Raw genomic sequence first — 20459 nt, 5'->3', positions numbered from 1 at the left:
AAAAATATATATATATAAACAATATATATGAACACCACAAAAATACAAAACGTGACTTGGTGTCAATATTACTCAGATGCTGTTAAATATAATCCCCATGCAATGATTGCCCAAAGATATTAGTTCATTAGATGGCGATCCGTGAGCATCACCACACACTTCTATAAAACCAAAAAGTGAATATGTAAATGATATAGTCTCTTAAATAACACACAAGTGTGCCAAACAAGTGTCCAAAATAGTGCTTGAAAAAGAATATAAAATTGTGCTTCAGTAAGTTCCTTTATTTTAGGAGTGTAGATTCTTCTAGTGCAATCTTCCACCACACCTCTGTGTTCAGTGACCACTCTCCCTATGGACAGCCACTCACCAGCTCCTCATGCCTCCACTTTCGTATGAGGCTAAAAGGCATAGATGACTACTGCTAACGGCAAGGGTCAAACTCATATCCATCCGGAAGATCGTTCCATATAAAATAAAAAAAAACTCCCAATAGTGTAATACTGTAAAACACTTTAATTCACACTGCAAATACCACTTCAACAGTTCCACTCACATTGTGTAAAAAATAAACCAACACAGCAAACTCCACAGCAATCTGTCCAGTGTAGTATTAACCAGCTGCTAAGATCAATCTCCTAGGGGGTATGCGGTCACGGCGGACCCTCCAAAAGCCAGCGTACAAGAAGTATCTCTCACCCTCTCCCCGCCTGCTTCCTGGATGAGTGTAGCCGTCTCCCCCACTCGGGAAACCGTGCAGCTAACTTTCTCCTGTCACTTGTACGTGGTGTTATCCTTCATACGGCCACGCCCCCGACATGTTTCGATACGCCTGTACCTTAATCATGGGATAGTCCCATGATTAAGGTACAGGCGTATCGAAACATGTCGGGGCGTGGCCATATGAAGGATAACACCACGTACAAGTGACAGGAGAAAGTTAGCTGCACGGTTTACCGAGTGGAGGAGACGGCTACACTCATCAAGGAAGCAGGCGGGGAGAGGGTGAGAGATACTTCTTGTACGCTGGCTTTTGGAGGGTCCGCCATGACCGCATACCCCCTAGGAGATTGATCTTAGCAGCTGGTTAATACTACACTGGACAGATTGCTGTGGAGTTTGCTGTGTTGGTTTATTTTTTACACAATGTGAGTGGAACTGTTGAAGTGGTATTTGCAGTGTGAATTAAAGTGTTTTACAGTATTACACTATTGGGAGTTTTTTTTTATTTTATATGGAACGATCTTCCGGATGGATATGAGTTTGACCCTTGCCGTTAGCAGTAGTCATCTATGCCTTTTAGCCTCATACGAAAGTGGAGGCATGAGGAGCTGGTGAGTGGCTGTCCATAAGGAGAGTGGTCACTGAACACAGAGGTGTGGTGGAAGATTGCACTAGAAGAATCTACACTCCTAAAATAAAGGAACTTACTGAAGCACAATTTTATATTCTTTTTCGAGCACTATTTTGGACACTTGTTTGGCACACTTGTGTGTTATTTAAGAGACTATATCATTTACATATTCACTTTTATGAAATTGACAAATATGCCACAAAGTTTACAAGAGGGGGTATAATCTCGTGAATAGGTACCATCATCCTGAGTATGAATAGAGCCAAAAATGAGGTTGAAAGAGAAGCAAAAAGCAGGGACTTCTCCAACAGAGTCCTGCCTCTTTCAGGAAAAAAAGGGACTGTTGCGGTACCATAAGGAAAAGACTTGTTTTTATTAAAAAATATAAATTTATTCCATAATAATAATAAAAAGTCCTACAAGGGACATATATTGTACAAAATCAACATTTTTTACATTCACAAACAATAATGGTTATTTACAGCATTGTTGACACTCTATTGGTATAGCTAATGCCCACACAGATGCAAAAGCGAAAGTTGACTAATGTAATACTTGCAGACGTGACCTCTACAGTTTCGCGGTCACAGCCGCTTCTTCAGGAGGCGTCTGATAGTATATAGTCTATGAAAGGGAGAAAACAGTATAGTATCAACATGACAGGTAACAATATATAAATAATTGTCAAAGAGAGTATACAGATTTAATATTGGAGAGCATACTTAGATTTAAAAAATTGCACTCACCAAGCTGTAACCACAAAGGTTCTCTGGAGCAATACTGTGAGACGCCCTCAAGAGGCGTTCCCCCGGGGGCGGGCCAGGGAGGCAGATTAGGAAAATACTATTGTGGAAAATTTAATAGGGTAAATTATTTTTAGCAAATTGATATAATATATTTTCTTATGAAAGGGGACCACCCAGGAAGTGCCATAATTGAAGGAAAGAATTAGAACCATAGGGAGAGAAAGGGGAAAGCAGGTAGAGGGGGGGGGAAATAAGAAGAAGGAAGGGGGGGGAAGAGAGGGGAAAAACAGGGGTGGGGTAAGAGGGTAAAGGAAAAGGAGGAAGGGGAAGAAGGGAGAGGGCAAGGGAGAGAAGGGGAGGGAGAGGGAAAGGAGGAGGGGGGGGAGGGGGGAGAGAGAAGGGGGGGAGAGAGAGGGGGAGAAAAAGACAGAAGAGACGGGGAAGGAAGGATGGGGGAAAAAGGGGGGGAAGGGAAAAATATGGGGGGAAAAAGGAGAGGGGAGGAGGATGAGGGAGGTGGATAAGGAGGGGATCAGGGGGAGGAAAGGAGGGGGGGGGGAAAGGGGGGGGAGGAAAGGAGGGGGGGGAAAGGAGGGGGGGGGGAAGGGGGGGGGGAAAGAATGGGGGAGGAAAGGGGGGAAGGAAGGAGGGGGGGGGAAGAGAAGAAAAAAGGGGGGGGGAAGGGGGGAGGAGGGGAGGGGGAAAAAAGAGAAGTGCCAGAGAGGTGAAGAGAAGTCCCAATATGCCTGGTAAAGGAAATCAGAAGCACACAAAGCGTTTTGAAGAAGAAAGTTAATAATATCAGAAAAATTCTTTACCTATCATTGCTGTAATATAAAGTAAGTTAAACCCAGACGCTGCTAGCCAGTGGCACTCAGAATGGCGTGACTGATACAATTAGTAACCAGTGCGCCACACCACACTGTCAGGGGGAGTCACTGCAAGAAAGGTAAAACGATGGGGAGATGTTAAAGATAATCTGAAGATTAAACAATAATCCCTAAGTATTCTGTACCAATAAGGAAGGGGGGATACCAAACAGAAAGGATGGATGTCCCCATCCTGCATGGGGGACATCAGCTAGGTACTTACAGGGGCTCCGGATGGCGTCAGTGGAGTGCTGGGTGTCCGTCTGGTGCAATAAGCAGCTGCGTCTGGGCATCTTAAATGCCTCCAACCCGGAAGTTCAGCGGCGACAACAGTCGCCGTGATTACTTCCGGGTCCGGTCCTCCACTGTTGCGCATGCGCGGGAGAATGCCCGGCGCAAGCGCACAGCTCAAAAGTGATCAGTGCCTGAACATTGATCATACGAAGCAGCAGCTGGGCTCATTAGAGCCCAGCCTGCCGCCGGAGGAGCGCAAGCCCGCCGTGGGGGGAGAATTAACTCCTCACATTCCTCCAAAGCAGAGTGGTCAGTGCAAATTATTAATAAGGATTTCAATACACATTATGTAAAACAAGGAATAGACTGGGAAAGGGGGGGGGAAAGGACGATGCATAATCTCAAACGGTGGGGACATAAAGGAACCCACAGTTAAAGAAATAAGCATCATAACCCATCCCAGAACATATAAAATAACAATTCAATCTAGGTATACATAACTTTAATGAATAAAGCAAGCAATCTACTGAAAATTTGGAGTCAGCCACAGAGAAAAAACATCAAATTTATCAGAATTCACAAATTTTAATGTAGTGCAAACCACTATATGTATAGAGTCCGATCAAGTATAGTCAAGGGGGAGGGGGGACCTGAAATTCTGCAAAAGAAGCCCAAGAGTTTTAATATATGGTGGAATCACGGCAGAGGCTAGGGGGGGGGGGGGAAGAAGAGTGGGGGAAAAAGGGGGGAAAGGGGGAAAAAGGGGGAAGAAAATAGCATTGTTACTAATTTATTCGAGAAAATATTTATATGAATGTGCCTCGTTGATACCGGGAGGAACACATGCATTCAATCGCTCAATCCAAAGGGATTCACGTTTTAAAATTTCCCGGTCCCAATTGCCCCCGCGGGGGTCTTCAGGGACAACGTCTAACACAGTAAACCGGATGTAATCCAGATTGAAGCGATGGTGAATGCCTATATGGCGGCCCACAGTAGTGAGCTTGCCATTTGTGGAGGCATATAAATGATCCCCCAGTCTCTGCCGTAACTCTCTGATCGTTTTCCCCACATAAAAAGCGCCACATGCGCAAGTCATGAGGTAAATTACCCCACGCGTGCCACAGTTGGCAGAATGTTTGGGGAAAAACATTTCCCCATTGGGTAATGAAAAGTGTTGTCCTTCTTGAATCCAGGGGCAATGTGGGCAATTGCCACATTTAAAAGTGCCCCTGGGTTCCGACGGACCAGGGAAAGGAATCTTATAATGACTATGTGTTAATCTATCCCTTAAAGAGGTGGCCCTTCTAAAGACCAAATCTGGGGTTGGTTTAATATATTTTTTAAGGGTGTGATGGTCGGTCAGGATGTGCCAATGGTTGGACAATATTTTTCTTAATTGCTGGTGATGGGCAGAAAATTTAGTAATGATCTTGGTCATATAGGGTTGTTGAGAACGTGGAGGACCATATAGTAATGTTTGTCGGTCTAGAGCTCGGGCTTTATTAAATGCTTTTCTAAGAACCGTACGTTTATAGCCTCTCGCCAATAATCGTGTACGGAGAGCATTGGCCTGTCTATGGAAATCCCCGTCCTCTGTGCAGTTTCTTCTCAGTCTGAGATACTGAGCAAAGGGAATACTGCGAACCAGAGGACGGGGGTGAAGGCTCGAGGCGTGCAACAACGTATTTCCCGCGATGGGTTTGCGGTATAGGTCAGTGGTTAAATAACCAGTGGAGTTTTTAATAATCTGTACATCCAAAAACGGAATACTTAATCTATCGTAGGAGAAAGTGAAATGGAGATTAAAAGGATTAATGTTAAGCTCTGCAATAAAGGTCTGTAGGAGTTGCTCTGTACCTGTCCAGATGACTAAAAGGTCATCAATAAATCTGAACCACCCTAGAACATGGCCCAGGAATGGTTCCATGAGGTCATCACTAAAAATAGCCCGTTCCCAACCACCAAGGTATAAATTTGCGTACGAAGGGGCACAAGATGTGCCCATTGCGACACCTTGTGTTTGAAGGTACAACTGATCCATAAATAGAAAATAATTTTTAGTCAAAATAAATTCTAAAAGTTTTAGGATGAAAGTATTGGTGGGCCAGGTATGATGATCCTGTTCCATTAAGAAAGAGCCAGCCATCCGGACGCCCTGCTCGTGGGGGATGCTCGAGTAGAGAGCCTCGACATCAATACCCACGAGGAGGGCGTCCGGAGGGACCTGGACCCCCTCAATGTGTTTCAACAGGTCAGTTGTATCCTTGATGTAAGAGGGTAGTCTCATGACGTGTGGTAAAAGAAAGGTATCCACCAGCTTACTGGCGTTTTCCGTTAGTGAACCTTTGCCAGAGACAATAGGTCGGCCTGGAGGTACAGAGAGATTTTTATGAGTTTTCGGCGGGGCATAAAACGTAGGAGTACGTGGGTATTGTACATTGATGAATTTATAGGTGTCATCATCGATGAGGCCCTCAAGGAAGGCCCTACCGATGAGTCCCCTAAATTCATCAATGGTTTGTTGAATAAAGTAGTTTTCAATCGGTAAATACCAATTGGTATTGGAAAGAATTTTGAGACACATAGACTGATATTGATGATGAGTCATCAGCACCAGGTTTCCACCTTTGTCGGATTGCTTTATGACTAGATCAGTGTTTTTTTGCAGTTTGGTAACTGCTCAAAATTGTTGTCGAGTCAGATTGGAGGGTAATGTTTGCCACCGTTCTCTTTTAAGGGAGAGGATGCATTCATGTAGGAAAGCCCAGATGGGGGGGCAAGTTAATAAATCAGGAAAGACCTTGGACTTCATTTTTAAAGACGTTTTAGAAGTAAGATGTTGAGATTGGGGGGTACTGATCGTGTGGCAGGTGGAGGGGGAGCCGGAATTGCTATCTAGGGCATCCGACTCAACCTCTCCCTCGTCAAGGAGTAGCATAAGATCCCTTAATGCTCTAGACTCCGCTACCGTGAAGTTCTTGGTCTTTTCTGCTAGTTCTTTTTCCAAATTGGCACATTTACGGTCAGGATCAAACATATAGTTGAAAGTCAACTTACGGGCAAATAAATAAAGGTCTTTAATTGTTTCGTAGATATCGATTGGCTCCGAAGGGCAGAAACCCAGGCCTAGATGAAGGACCTGTTTCTCCTCCGGTGTCAGCCGATAGGGTGTGAGATTGATGATGTTGAGGGAATGGGAATCATTAACCATGGTGGGGGTGATCACTCGTGAGACGTGCTTGGGGTTGGGGTCCTTTGTACAAACAGGTCCAGATTCCCCTGTTTGGGGGGCTCTGGGCCTGGTTGCACCAAAAAACCAGGCTGTGATAGGAGTGTTTGGATGTTAGGTTGCAAGAGTTTCGGGATAACATTATGTAGAGTAGAGTGGAGAGGTCCCGTAGGGGGGGCCTGTCCACCTGGCCTTGGTGTTTGTGGTGTTTTTAGTGCTTTGCCATGTTGTTTGCCTTTTTTAGGGTGTTTAGTGGTGGAATTATCACCAGTAAGGGATCTCTTTCGAGGGGCACCCGGTGCTCGTGATAAAGTGGGACGGGTAGTGATCTGTGAGGATACAGAAGATATCGATGAGTCAGATTCCGTATAATCTGTTGCCGTCGGGGCTGGAAATTGCCGATTTTGGCGTCTAGGTTTGTGAGGGAATGGTTTTCCGGACCATTTGTATGCATAGCCCTCCGAAAATGCCAATTTGTCCTGGGAAAATTTTCTTTGTTTTTTAATGATGATGTCTTTGTTTAGATTTTCAATTTTGTCTCGTATTTCCTTCCATTTATTTGTGAAGCAACTTGACTCTTGGATGTTAGGGAATTGACCGAGTAATCTGTCAATTTCCGCGTCAAGAGATATCATATCGGAACGGTACTGGGTAGTAAGCTTTGACATGAGTTCAATGCTACAGTTAGTTAACGTATTTTCCCAGGATTTTTTAAAATCCACAGAGGGATCTTTGATTGTAGGGAATAGTTGGACGCGAAGCCCAAGGGGACAAACTTTTTCAGTAATGTACAGTTCAAAATATTGGATGTGCCAATGTAAATGAGATTTTTTCTTAAGGAGGTTAAACAACCTATCTAGGAACGTTTTAGTTTCGTCCTCTAGCTGTTGATGGGCTAGACATCCTGCCTGTATGGTGGACATAAAGTCCCCCCAGGCAGTACCTAAAACATCCATAGTAAATATTATGCAAAACAACAGGAAAAAAGCCCTGACCGTGAACAAGAAGGACTCAAACAAAGAAAATTAAATAATTAAACGGCTGCTACAAAAGACAGAGATAACCACAATTGGAAGACATACATAGAATCATAATATCAAGTGGCAAAAGGGGAAAAAATAAAAAAAAAAAAGGGGGGAGAAAAAATTGGATCCGAGGATCCGGGTGTGTTATCCACCCACTATAATGAAATTGACAAATATGCCACAAAGTTTACAAGAGGGGGTATAATCTCATGAATAGGTACCATCATCCTGAGTATGAATAGAGCCAAAAATGAGGTTGAAAGAGAAGCAAAAAGCAGGGACTTCTCCAACAGAGTCCTGCCTCTTTCAGGAAAAAAAGGGACTGTTGCGGTACCATAAGGAAAAGACTTGTTTTTATTAAAAAATATAAATTTATTCCATAATAATAATAAAAAGTCCTACAAGGGACATATATTGTACAAAATCAACATTTTTTACATTCACAAACAATAATGGTTATTTACAGCATTGTTGACACTCTATTGGTATAGCTAATGCCCACACAGATGCAAAAGCGAAAGTTGACTAATGTAATACTTGCACTTTTATGGTTTTATAGAAGTGTGTGGTGATGCTCACGGATCGCCATCTAATGAACTAATATCTTTGGGCAATCATTGCATGGGGATTATATTTAACAGGATCTGAGTAATATTGACACCAAGTCACGTTTTGTATTTTTGTGGTGTTCATATATATTGTTTATATATATATATTTTTTATTTTGATGTGGATTTATCAATAGTATATTTTCATTATAGTTCTATTGCACACATCTTTCTATTTTTGCACTATATGTAGATAAGCACCAGCAAAGAGGTGTTCGTTAGATTTGAATTTTTCACCACAGGAGGTGGAACAGACTCATTAGTAATAGCGCCACGATTTAACTTGTCACGTGTGGTGTTTTTGCACTGATCACACAGCACGGATTTAAATCTCATATACACTGTCTGATTTACATTAAGTGGCAGCTTTAGGTAGGAGCTCTTAACCAGGTGAATAAGATCATCAAGGTTAATTATCCAAGGCGCAGTGGGGGTTGACCTAGTATAGGAGGGATTTTTCACCTAGGAAAAACCACATATTCATAGTTGGATAGAATAGCTGAAATGGTCTCTTTACTCAGAAGTCATTTTGTAATAAGTCATTATGTTTAACATTATTTTGGGGGCATCAGTTTAAATACAATATTGATTGAACCCGGTATGGTTCTTTACCTGCAGATAGACAAATAGGAGTAAATGTTTTAGCGGGCCCCGGAGAGAATGGTTGAGGGCTAATAGTGATCATGAGGGTTGGTTAACTGTTAGCTTTTCCTGTCCTAATCCTGATCCTATGCCCACACCTTCCCTCTACCTTTCCACCCCTCCATCCAGTACACCCCCTGCACCTAAGGCTTCCGGAATCAAGTTGATACTTGCCTCCCTCCCCCTCCTTTTTTTTTTTCATTTTTCTGTTGTTTTTGCCACCCTCTTTTATTGTTTTTCTTACTGCTATCTGTTTCTCTTCCTGCCTTTCTTTTCAAAGATCCCCATGTGGTTTCTGTTTGGGCAATGGAGTGATTCACACTGTTCCAAAGCATGTAGCTTAACTATTTGAGTAAACTAGCTTAAGACCATGGTTCCCAGGGATATTTACCTTAGGTTATTCTTTGAACTTTTCCAATGTTTACTTTATGTCCATTGAAACCATTGTGGTATCAGTTTATGCCTTATTCTGGGGGCACTGAATTTATCCCCTTTATATCTCTGTTATAGTATGTTAATCCTTGCTTCCATTTCTGCACTCTGATTGTCGTTTTCTTCTCTTGCTGTAATACAAGGAAAAACTCAGTAAAACTTTATGGAAAGAAAAAAGTGTTTCAGAAGATTTTTTTTTAAAATTGAGAATGGGTAGAAGCAGTTGGGATTAGGTTTTATTCTTCCCGTCTTCCCATGCTTTAAACATTTATCATATGGGGTGGTACAAACTACAGCTTCTTACTAAAATAGCTAGCTATCTATCTGGTTTAGAAAGGACATTTTAATTTCAACCCAAAGCGGAGTTCCAAACGTTTCTGTGTTTATTTAGCAGCTACAAAAAATGTAGCTGCTGAATTTTAATAAACACCCACTCACCTGTCGCATGGTCGAGGGATGCGGCTGCCCGAAACCTCGGTTCTCTCCCTCTCCTCTCCACGGTGCCGGCTTCACTACTGCTTCATAGCCGGGTGCGCACTGCACATGCGCAAATCGCGCTGCACGTCCTGAATGGCCTGGCAATCTTCTGGGACCTGTGACGTGTCCCAGAAGATTGCAGGGAGGGAGGGGCCATCTAGGTGGCCTGAATGGAAGTGGGGCTGAGTACCTGGCAAAACTAGGTACCTGCCCCCCCCCCCCCCCCCCAAAAAAAAATTACATGCCAAATGTGGCATGTCAGGGGGACAGGATTTTTTTAAAGCGAAAGTTCCACTTTTGGCTGGAACTCCGCTTTAATGACCCAATAGTGTGCTTGTGAAATATATTAGAATTGTACACAGGGCACCATTTTTGTGCATATAGGACACATGAAGCTATCCTTGCAGTTTGATCAATACACTACCAGTTTCAACAATTTGATTTTGTTTTTACAGATATAGCAAAGTTAGTCGCGCACCACTGCAAAAGATACCATTAACTGTAAAAGTAAAAAAGGTTAGTAGAAAAAACCAAAGATGTTAAAGGAAATCAAATTATGTACTTTAACATTGTGAAAATATGTTGGACAAGAAAATGTTTCTGCAATGCTCATTATGCAATTTTTTTGAAGAATACAGTACACAATATTTATTGTTTCACTTTCTTGATTTTTGTAGATTCCCACAAAACAACAACAATGCTCCAGAAGAATATTCCAGGCTACAGTAATTGCACTGATCTCTGTCATGATACTTTGGTAAGTACTTAAAACAAAATGTCCCCAAAGTGGAGATATGACTAAAAGGCATGATAAATATACCTTCCCCCTTTTTTAAAAAGTATTTCACAACGTTAAATATACATACCGTATATCACTTATAATGTATACCTTTTAAAATCACGTTAAAATGGTTTCTTGGAAGGAATTTCACTTTGGTTAAATTCAGATCCTTTAATGATTGTTTAAGGCATCATGCCTCAAATTCCTATGCATTAAATTAATAATGATCAAAGGCTACCTCTCATTTTCAATAATCCCAATCCATCCAGATTTGTCAGAATGTCTTCAAAATGCAAGCAACTAAATTAGCAAACATAAGCAACCAAGTGAACAAAAAGTGCTCATACAGCAATAGGTTATCCAACCAACTTATGAATTCACAGGTTGTCCTGCCCCAGAATGCAGCTACCAAGCAGGTGGAAGATATAGGCTTCAATCCCCAAGAGATTAGGACCAGTATTTAGCTGGTCCACAATGTACAATTATGAGTGCCACAAAATTGTCCCACATGAGTATATGAAGAAGATGTATACATTAGTGGATCCTCTTAATATGGGGCAATCATCCTATATCATGCAGTGCCAAAACTAGGGGATATATGCCGACCGGCTATATCTGTCAGGGAAGTAATTGTAGTGTGCAAGAGTGGCATTAGTCAATGACTATATAGTCTTGTATGAATATGTCCCCAAGCCTTTAGGATACCCCTATCCAATGTATACTATATCCCCTATGCACTGTAGTGTGATGTCATAGATGTCCATATGTAATTGGAGCAGTATATGCCATGTCTTAACAATGCATGTAGCAAGTCCTGGAAATAGTGCTTTCTCTATTGTATACGAAGCTGAAAATGCTCCTACAACATAGGTGAATGAGCATCTTTCGCATACCATCTCAAAGTACATTATGGGGTAAGTCTGTGTTGTGTGCCACAAACATGCCAAGCAGGGGGACGGAACACCAGGCAAGATCCGATGCCTTTTCCTCCCCTGTCAGGCATCCTCAGAGGAGTGGGGCCTGAATAATCCCACCACTGCTGCTACTAAATGGCCCCCCATTGACAGGACTTCAGGCAACAGCAAAAACATCCAGAAGATGTACCCTACCCTGCCAGAACCAACAGCGTTCAGGAATCAGGTGGATTGAAGGAACCAGGAGAGGTCAAAGAGGGAAACATAGAAAAGTGACAGCAAAAAAAGACTAATGCCACGTACACACGATAGGAAATTTCGCCAGCAAAACTCCAATGAGAGCTTTTTGTCGGAAAATGCGACCGTGTGTATGCTCCATCGGTCTTTTGCTGGCGGAATTCCAGCCAGCAAAAGATTGAGAGCATGTTCTCTATTTTTCGGTCGGGAAAAGTTCCTATACGAAAATGCAATCGTCTGTACAAATTCCGACGCGCAAAATTCCTACGCATGCTCGGAAACAATTCAATGCATGCTTGGAAGTATTGAACTTAATTTTCTCGGCTCATCATAGTGTTGTACGTCACCGCGTTCTTGACTGTCGAAAGTTCAGAGAACTTTTGTGTGACCGTGTGTATGCAAGGCAAGCTTGAGCGGAATTCTGTCGGAAAAACCATCCATGTGTATGGGGCATAAGTAGTCCATCAAGTCTGTCCATTTTTTTTTTTTTTTGTTTATCATGTTTTTTTCATTAACTTTTTTGTCTGAGTATAGATCTACGTTTGTCCAAAGCATGTTTGAAGCCATTAGCTGTTAACTGTCTTCCTACCTCTGCTGGAGGTTTATTCCAAGCATCAACTACGCTTTCAGCAAAATAATGCTTTCTAAAATTTGTTTTGAACTTGCTTCCAGTCGGTTTGAGGTCATGTTCCTGTGTTCTTGTTTTTGGTTTCATATTGAAAGAATTGCCCTCCTAAACCTTATTCACCCCCTTGATGTATTTAAAGACTTTAATCATGTCTCCCCTTTCCCTTCTTTCCTTCAGACTGTACATATTAATATATATTTTCATTTCCTGAAGTCGCTCTGGTATGTTTTATCCCCCAAACCTTTCACCATTTGTGTTACCTGTCTCTGGACTCGTTGTATCTTATCAATATATATTTGTAAGTGAAGTCTCCAGAACTGGACACAGTATTTTAACTAAAGATCTATATAGGGGAATCAAAACCTCCTTCCTCCTGCTGGTGATCCCTCTAGTGATGAATTCTAGAATTCTATTCGCTTTTCCCACTGCCTGGTCACATTGTTTGCTTGTTTTGCAATCATCTGAAATAAGTACCCCCAAATCTTTTTCTCCTGTAGTGCTAGCTAACACTGTACCCCTCAATGTTGTACTCTCTCAAGGGATTATTTTTCTGTAGGTGCACTATTTTACATTTAGAAACATTGAACTGCAGTTTTGACTGCTTTGACCAATCTTCCACCAATGCTAAATCATGTTCCATGTTACAGACACCTCCAGGGATATCAACCCTATTATACACCTTTGTATCATCAGCAAAAAGACATACTGTGCTCAAGAAACCTTTAGTTATATCACTTACATAGCGTTGAAATAGAACAGGACCTAGTACAGAGCATTGTGGTATACCACTAGTGACTAGTCTCTGTTCTGAGTGAACTCCATTTACAACCACACTCTGGTATCTATCCTTTAGCCAACTCCATATCCACTGAACCACACAAGGGTTAGGTCCTAGCTTATACAACTTTTTTATTAGATCATTATGTGCAACTGTATCAAATGCCTTGCTGAAATCAAGATATGCTATGTCCACAGCACCACCCTAGTCCAAAACATTTGTAATAAAGTCAAAAAATTAAATCAGACTTGTCTGACATGATCTGCCCCCCAATAAAGCCATGCTGCTTTGGGTCCAGCAAGTTGTGTATTTTTAAGTGATCAATGATCCTTCCTTTTAGAAATGATTCCATTAATTTGACTACAACTGATGTTAAACTCACTGGCCTGTATTTGCCAGCTTCTACCTTGCTGCCCTTCTTGTGGATAGATACAATATTTGCTGTATGCCAGTCATGGCAAACTTTTCCTGTTAGAAGGGATTGAATAAAAGATCCCTTGATGGTCCAAAAACTATACCTCATAGTTCTCTTAGAACTTTGGGATGAATACTGTCAAGGCCCATTGCTTTATTAAGCTTAAACTGAGCCAGTTTCTCTGCTACCTCTGTCTCCAGAAATCCTAAAAATCAGAACTAATATGATTCCCCAACTCGTTATTGTTGGTACAATTTATTTCTGAGAAGACTGAACAGAAGTAATTGTTTAAATGGTTTACTACATCCAGGTTTCCTTCATCATAAGTTTTGTGCCCATTTTTCATTTTAGTGATCCCATTGTATTTTTTACTTCTATCACTAATGTACCTAAAAAAAAAAAAGGTACATTAACAGATTTCTTAATAGATTTAGCAATTTCCTTCTCTTTCTGTCCTTTGGCACCACAGATAATGAGTTTGACCTCCTTTAATCTATTTTTATACTCTTCTCTCTCAGCTATACCTCTATATCTTCTTTTTTCCTTTACCATCCTACGTATCTCTTTAGTTTAGTATACCACGCAATTGTCAGCTAAAGCGTCGCAGTACAGAATCACAAAAAATGCTCTGGTCAGGAAGGGTGTAAATCATTCTGGGGCTGAAGTGGTTAAGTAATTGTTACTTGTCCTTAGCCAAGGGCAGCATAGCAGTGTAAGTACACCCTATGGTAGGTCTGAACCATATACATATAGAAGTGGGCCCTGTTCTCAGCTGAGAATGCCGACCCCTTCCAATTAATCTAAAGAACTTTACTTAGCATGTTCTGTCAAACTACTCATAATAAGAAGAGATTCACTCAGGTCAGCACTGCTCACGCCACCTGGTGATCAACACTAACATAGTTCTGAAGCATGGGTTAGTCCATTATTCATAGAGAAGAGGTACGAATTGGCCCCTTTGCCACAGCCTATTCTACCTGAGTAACTACACACCCCAGTGTCCTTGACATGGCACAGTCCATCAAACTTTCACTCAGGGTGAGCAATACTTCCTAGCAGTTTCCCTTCTTCTTTAGGGATAATTCCAGGGACAAGAAGACACAGCTGCATTCAGGCAACAAGCAGCCAAACCATGGTGCAAGGGACCGCACTCTTGAACACAGGTCCCCTTGCAATAGTAGCCTCAATCTGTCCGCAAGACGGCCAGGAACTGAGGAAGATTTCCTCATTAGTTGAGGAACAAACCTGCTGAACTTCACATCAGCAGACTACTTTTCAGAGAGAGGCATACTGGCAACTTTGAGTACTGGCCAGCACGACTCAAGTGGACACTCCCTGTATCTGCCTGAAGCATTCAGTCCAGCGCAATCTCAGCAGTACAGCCAGCAGGAATGTTCTCCACTAGCAATACATTTTATGTGAAGTGGCTTCCAGCATAGCTTCCTTAACTCCACACAGCACACATTTGTAATCCAAGGGTTATATGAACAGATACACTTCCATGGAGTTTACCAGCAGTACCTGGGATGTCAACTTCAAATCTTCTCCTTTGGTATTTACCGTAGTAATGAAGTGTTTGATGCCCTTCTTGTCGGGCCTGATAATCACACTGTCTAGATTATATTCTGTCCGTAACCCCAGGTGTCTAGCACTGAGACATACCTCTCGGCAACTTTTGGTGACAGCTTTGGAAAGTATATCTGAAGAGGGATCCAGAGAAAACTGGGTCTCTTTATCCAAAATGTCCTATTCTAGGTGAGGTGGTATGTAGGAATACAGGTACCCGTATTCCTCAGCCACCTTCTTTATAATGATCCATTGTATTTTAGATAGCCGAGGCAGTGTTGGGGTCTTCATACCTTGGTAGGACCCGTGCGTCTGGAACACGCTGAACCAGGTACCCAGCAATGACTTTTGGCTTGCAATCAGGTTTGGTCGCAGGCACAGGCTTAGTAGTGTAAACTTTGGGGACCCATTGGGCCCAACAATCCTCCTCAAAGGACCTGATAATGTGTACGGATTGAGCTGCATTGGTAGACAGCTCAATTTTTACACTAGCAGCAGTAGCAATGGGAACTTCATCCTCCTCTACTTCACACATTTGCTCCTCATCACTTTCACTCCACTTCCCTGTCCAGGATAAAGTGTCCGAAAACAGGTCAGACAATCCATCAGAGGGGACGTCTGAATCTGTTATGGAGAAGCACTCTTCAACTGAGAGGTAGTTGAGTTTGGCACTGGCTTTAACCGGCACAACCACGTTGTCTCCCGTAATGGCCACGGGTATCACCTCCCCTACAGACACATGGTTTTCACCCTTTGCAGGCTTACCCAACTCTGGTACTCTTTTTCCCTGGTGGCTCGGACATCAGGGCGTGCAGATGGGTCTGACCGCAGCCTCGAGGGGCAACCGGAGCGCTGGCTTCTGGGGCAGCTGCCGAGACAGTAGGAGCAATTTCCTGCATGACTCTGGTGATGGCAGGTGGGCTCTTGATATCACTCCTACCTGGGATAGCGACATTCTTGTCCCAATCAGCCTGTAGTGTCTGCGGAGGTTGGGCTGGTGCGACTACCTCAAGCAGGTGTTCCCCACAATGTCCACAGACGATCCAAGGCCTCAGATGCGTGGCCAGACTGGAACATTTCCCGCAGAAAATTGTCCCAGCCGTGTACAGGGCAAGATTACCCTTCGGTATGTACCGCACTTCGGTGTCAGTCAGAACAGGTTTAGCCTCACTCAGGCCAAAACCAACACCCGGAGCATACTTTCTTTAATCTGCTATCTCGCTTCCAAACTGCGACATCTTCTTCAACCCACAACCAGGCACATGTGGCAGCACTTCCTTATTCTCCTCTGCAGAGCAGGAGCCCCTCCCCTGCCAACGGATTGTTGCAGATACTTTCTGGAAACTTTAACGCACGACTTCTTTATACTGCAGCGCACCAAAACTGTAATGGAGTTTGTTTTAACCCTCACATCGCTGGCGTGTCAAACGACCAGGCTTGTCCTCTTCCATGAGCAATGAGACTTGCTGGTTCTTCCCCACGTTGTTAGAATGCTAAATAACACATTTATGAGAAGTAGAGATGTTACTTGCCGCTTTCCCACAGAGTCAGATGAACTCCCAATGCAGCTGTAACCGGTTGCTATGGGCGACTGCTATGGGCAAGGATAACACCTTTGCCCCACATTGGGCGCTATATGTAGCAAGGTTCCCAGCCTCCTTTGGTCTAATGAGAACCTCCAGAGCCAGGAACAGCTGACATCCTTCTGTATAGAGTGGATTGCAAGGCATAGTGGGTGTGATGTAAGGTAGATTCATGGGTGCCAGACACTTCTTGAATGCAAAGAGATTTATTTTCTTTTGAACAGAACTGTGAGAGAGAGCGTTTAGGGCCAGGACACCCTTAGGTAGTTGCAATGTCAATTGGCAGACTCCGAGACTTCTACAGGTAGACAGCCATGCAGGGAAAGGCACCCAGCCGGCACCACATCTGCATGTGTAGGAGAGCTGTAGCTGTATCCTATGGCAACAGTCTTAGAACAATTCCTAACACAAATTGTAACAAACTCCTTTACTTTTATACAATAGCTTCTCGTAGATTCATAGCCCACTGAGCTCCCAGTCTCTCTCACTAGACTTGATGATTCACTGCCACTGAATCCCGTGAGCTCTTCTAATCTTCTTACTTTAGTATCTTTCTCAATCACCCCCGCTTCCGTGCTTTGTCCCTGGCTTGGCACTCCATATACTCCTCAAGCGTCACCCCATTGGCTGGGTCCCTGACTTGGCACCTGCTGAGGTTTCCCATTTCTTCACCATCCCCGGTTGGTAGAACACTGCCCTGGTACTTGCTTCAGCTACTCACTGTGGTCCCTGGTAACAAGGTGGATGGTCCCTTAGTGGTGGCAGCTTCCCCTCTACCTCTGACCACAACAGGTTCTCCAGCCAGCAGAACCGTCACTTCTGGTTGGACTGCAAGCCGCAATACCAACCCTACACTGCTCTCCTGCTTCTGGATAGGCCCTCAGACAGCCTAGCAGCCAGATGTGCCTGGGATAGGCCCAAACTCTGGCCTAGCAGCCCGGCAGCACAACACACGTCCACCCAGACACCCATCCAGGTGGCACAGAACCCCGATCACCTGACTCCATCCAAATATATAGGTTCTCCCAACAGGCTAAGGGGCCCAAGAAAACCCCTGCCCATTGGCTGAGACACCCCATATACTCCTAATCTGTCCTTGCATCGCCCTTGTCTTATCTAATGTCACCAGGTACCCGTCCACCCAGCGACAGAAGAGAGAAGTGCAGCAATTTCAGACTTAGGGTGAAATCAATTGATCCCTAACAATTGGCCAAGGCAACTATACCTGGCAGGTAAATTTGGGAGCAACCATGTCTAGACTTCAGGGTGCTACATATACATAAAAAAATTCAAAAGCAGTTGTATCACCATACGTTTGTACACGAGGGTGAGAAGCATCAGTTGATCATCTGACTTCTGTGATTGACTGTCACAGTGGTAACTTGATTGGGAACCAATTTTTTTTTGTGTGTTAAAAACTTTAACGCATTTGCGTGCATCTTGCTTGCGGTGCCATTAATTGGTAATGGCATGCCAAACGTAAGAAAGCACATTTTGCTGCAGGCAAAATGCACGACAAGTGCATAGTAAAAAAATGCACCAACTGGAACATGGCTAAATGCTCCAGGGAGCTACTTTGTCACATGTAGGGCAGCCCGTTGAAATCATTGGGCTGCTAAATGCATGTTGCACCAAAAAAAGCCCACAAAATGCATGTTTCGAATGGGTAGATGTGAATGCATCCTTTCATCTCATTAGCTACTTTTTTGTCCACCTCACCATAAACTTTCTAGGTCTTCTGGTATGATACTCCCCAAGCTTGAGTCCATGTATTGTGTTTTTCTTACCTGGTGATCAAAAAACTGTCTTCAAGATAGAACAAATGGCTCTGTAATTTTAGGCTGTATCTATGCAACTTCTAAATACCCACTTGGCCGCAAGGAATTACTTTCATGGCTCTGTTTACATGGCATTTTCGTTTAAATTTCTGATGCTCCTTCTTTTGTTCAGTCACAAGCTGGGGGCAAGATGGTGACCAAACTGAGATGCATAGCTGCAGTAATGAATAGTCAAGTCTGCATGGGCTTTGACAGACATAAACATTAATTGGCCAGGAAAACTGGTCCCATATGTGTATTCCAACTGTTTAGCTGTTTGCCTGGAGAGCAGCCTAAAATAGAGGGGATTTGGCTCACGATAACCTTAATGGCTGTTCTGTGTTGTTGCACCCTGAGCACTAATTCAAAGAATACATAGCTTCTTCTGTTTATTCATAAGGGCTAAGCCTGAAACAGCTGTTTGCAGGTTTGCATATATTTTTCTGTATATCCGTTCCTTATCAGGGCTAAGCTTGAAACAGCTGTTTGCACGTTTGGTATAAGGCTCAATATTTTAGGTTGTATTAGTGATCTAATCTAATATATATGTGATGGAAGTGATAACATGTATATACATTTTTTATAATAATCTAATCATCTGATCCTGATTGCATTTTAGTGGAGAGCTTTTTGGGTTCTTTTGGTTTTCCTCTGCATAAGTTAAAATGAAACCTCTCATCGACAAATCAGATCTAAAACTCCTTTCTGTAATCCATAGCAGGTTCCCTCCAGTGCCATAGTTTGATTATTGCTTCTGTTCACCACCCAAATCCATGCTGGTGCCCATGAAAGGAATCCTATTCAACAACTGACTTTTCTAAAAAAAAAAAAAAAAAAAAAAAAAGTCTGTATTTGTATACTGCTAGGTGTTTGGCCTACAGGCATCTTATACAGTCAGTAAATACTTAGCTATGTTTATGGAACTACATAGTTCAGAACTCTGTAATTTGTAAAGTATTATTAGATTTATTAGACTAATTCTTATTAATGTGATGATTTCAGTGACCATAATTTGTTTGTTTTTTAGTGCCATGACCATTTCTACATTGTATATATTATATGTGCAAGAAGAAGCCATCGAAAAAGAACCACTATTACAGTATGTATTATGTCTGTGTGGATGATTTTAAGAGTCTGTTTTTGTTATTTTGGAGGCACCTCTCAGTTTACACCTAATGTGGCTGATAGGAGGACCCAGGCATAAGATTTAATATGCCAGATTCCCTGGCAAAGTCCCAGATATAGATTTTCATGTGCCAGATGTCCTGGCTTTGATTGAAGACCTTGGAGGGAATATATACTCTCTTAAAGCGGAAGTAAACCCATCAATTTAACAGTTTCAAAAAGAGTTACATTCCCGGCATGCTGGGAATGCTAACTGTCACATTGGTTGTGCTCTCAACCTAATTGTCAAACCATCCAATGGCTGGTGTCATAATTGATCACATGTGCAGTATCATGGCATCTGAAGATTGAAAAGAGGCCATGATGGCAGCTTCCTTGGCTGAAAATGATAGGAGGGTTTACTTTCACTTTAAGTCGGTTGTATGACTTGAAGGCATTGCATTTTACAGCAAATTACAGCAGCTGCAGATTGAAAAGGAAAGGTAATTCCTAATAACTTTCAATTACAATATGATTTGTGTTGCAATTGTATATGCTATATTACACTTTTTGTTTATTTGCTAATTTTTTCCGGCAAAAATGAAGTTACCTTTTAAGTACTCCTTTGCATAGATGCCAGGTGTGTGGCATTTTGAAGCTGGTACCACTGTGCCTGTACTGGGCTGCACCAATCCAGCAGTGGATGTTATCTCTCTTAGTGACACATCCCAAGGTTGCTATGGGATACAGGAAATGCGCTCTCTCCTTCTCTCTCTAACCTCTGTGCTTGCTCTCTTCTCCAGAGGCCCCTCTACACACTCTCTTCCGTGGTTCCAGGCTAGGTTTTTACACACTCTGTGCTGGTCCCGTCCCAAATAGAGGGGAGTCGGCCACTGAAAGGTGCCAAATGTGGCACCAGAGGGGGGAGGAGACAAATAAGCAAAAGTTCCACTTTTGGGTGGAACTTCGCTTTAAGCAATGACACAGCATTGTAGTCCTTAGCAACAACACATTTAC

At 42.8% G+C, this 20459-nt stretch overlaps 1 protein-coding gene across 1 annotated transcript in view; it reads left to right on the top strand.

The window, feature by feature from the left end:
* MYRFL (myelin regulatory factor like) overlaps nt 1-20459 on the top strand; it is a 184662-nt gene that overhangs the window by 70567 nt on the left and 93636 nt on the right. Inside the window, exons 12-14 of the mRNA XM_073620053.1 lie at nt 10075-10135; nt 10297-10376; nt 19366-19437. Coding sequence (XP_073476154.1) covers nt 10075-10135; nt 10297-10376; nt 19366-19437 — 213 coding nt within the window. The remainder of the gene's footprint in view (nt 1-10074; nt 10136-10296; nt 10377-19365; nt 19438-20459) is intronic.

This window comes from Aquarana catesbeiana, linkage group LG03 (assembly GCF_042186555.1).
Source record: "Aquarana catesbeiana isolate 2022-GZ linkage group LG03, ASM4218655v1, whole genome shotgun sequence".
Classification (NCBI taxonomy): domain Eukaryota; kingdom Metazoa; phylum Chordata; class Amphibia; order Anura; family Ranidae; genus Aquarana; species Aquarana catesbeiana.
The sequence above is the reverse complement of the archived record's forward strand: the minus strand, read 5'-3'. Positions and strand labels throughout refer to the sequence as shown.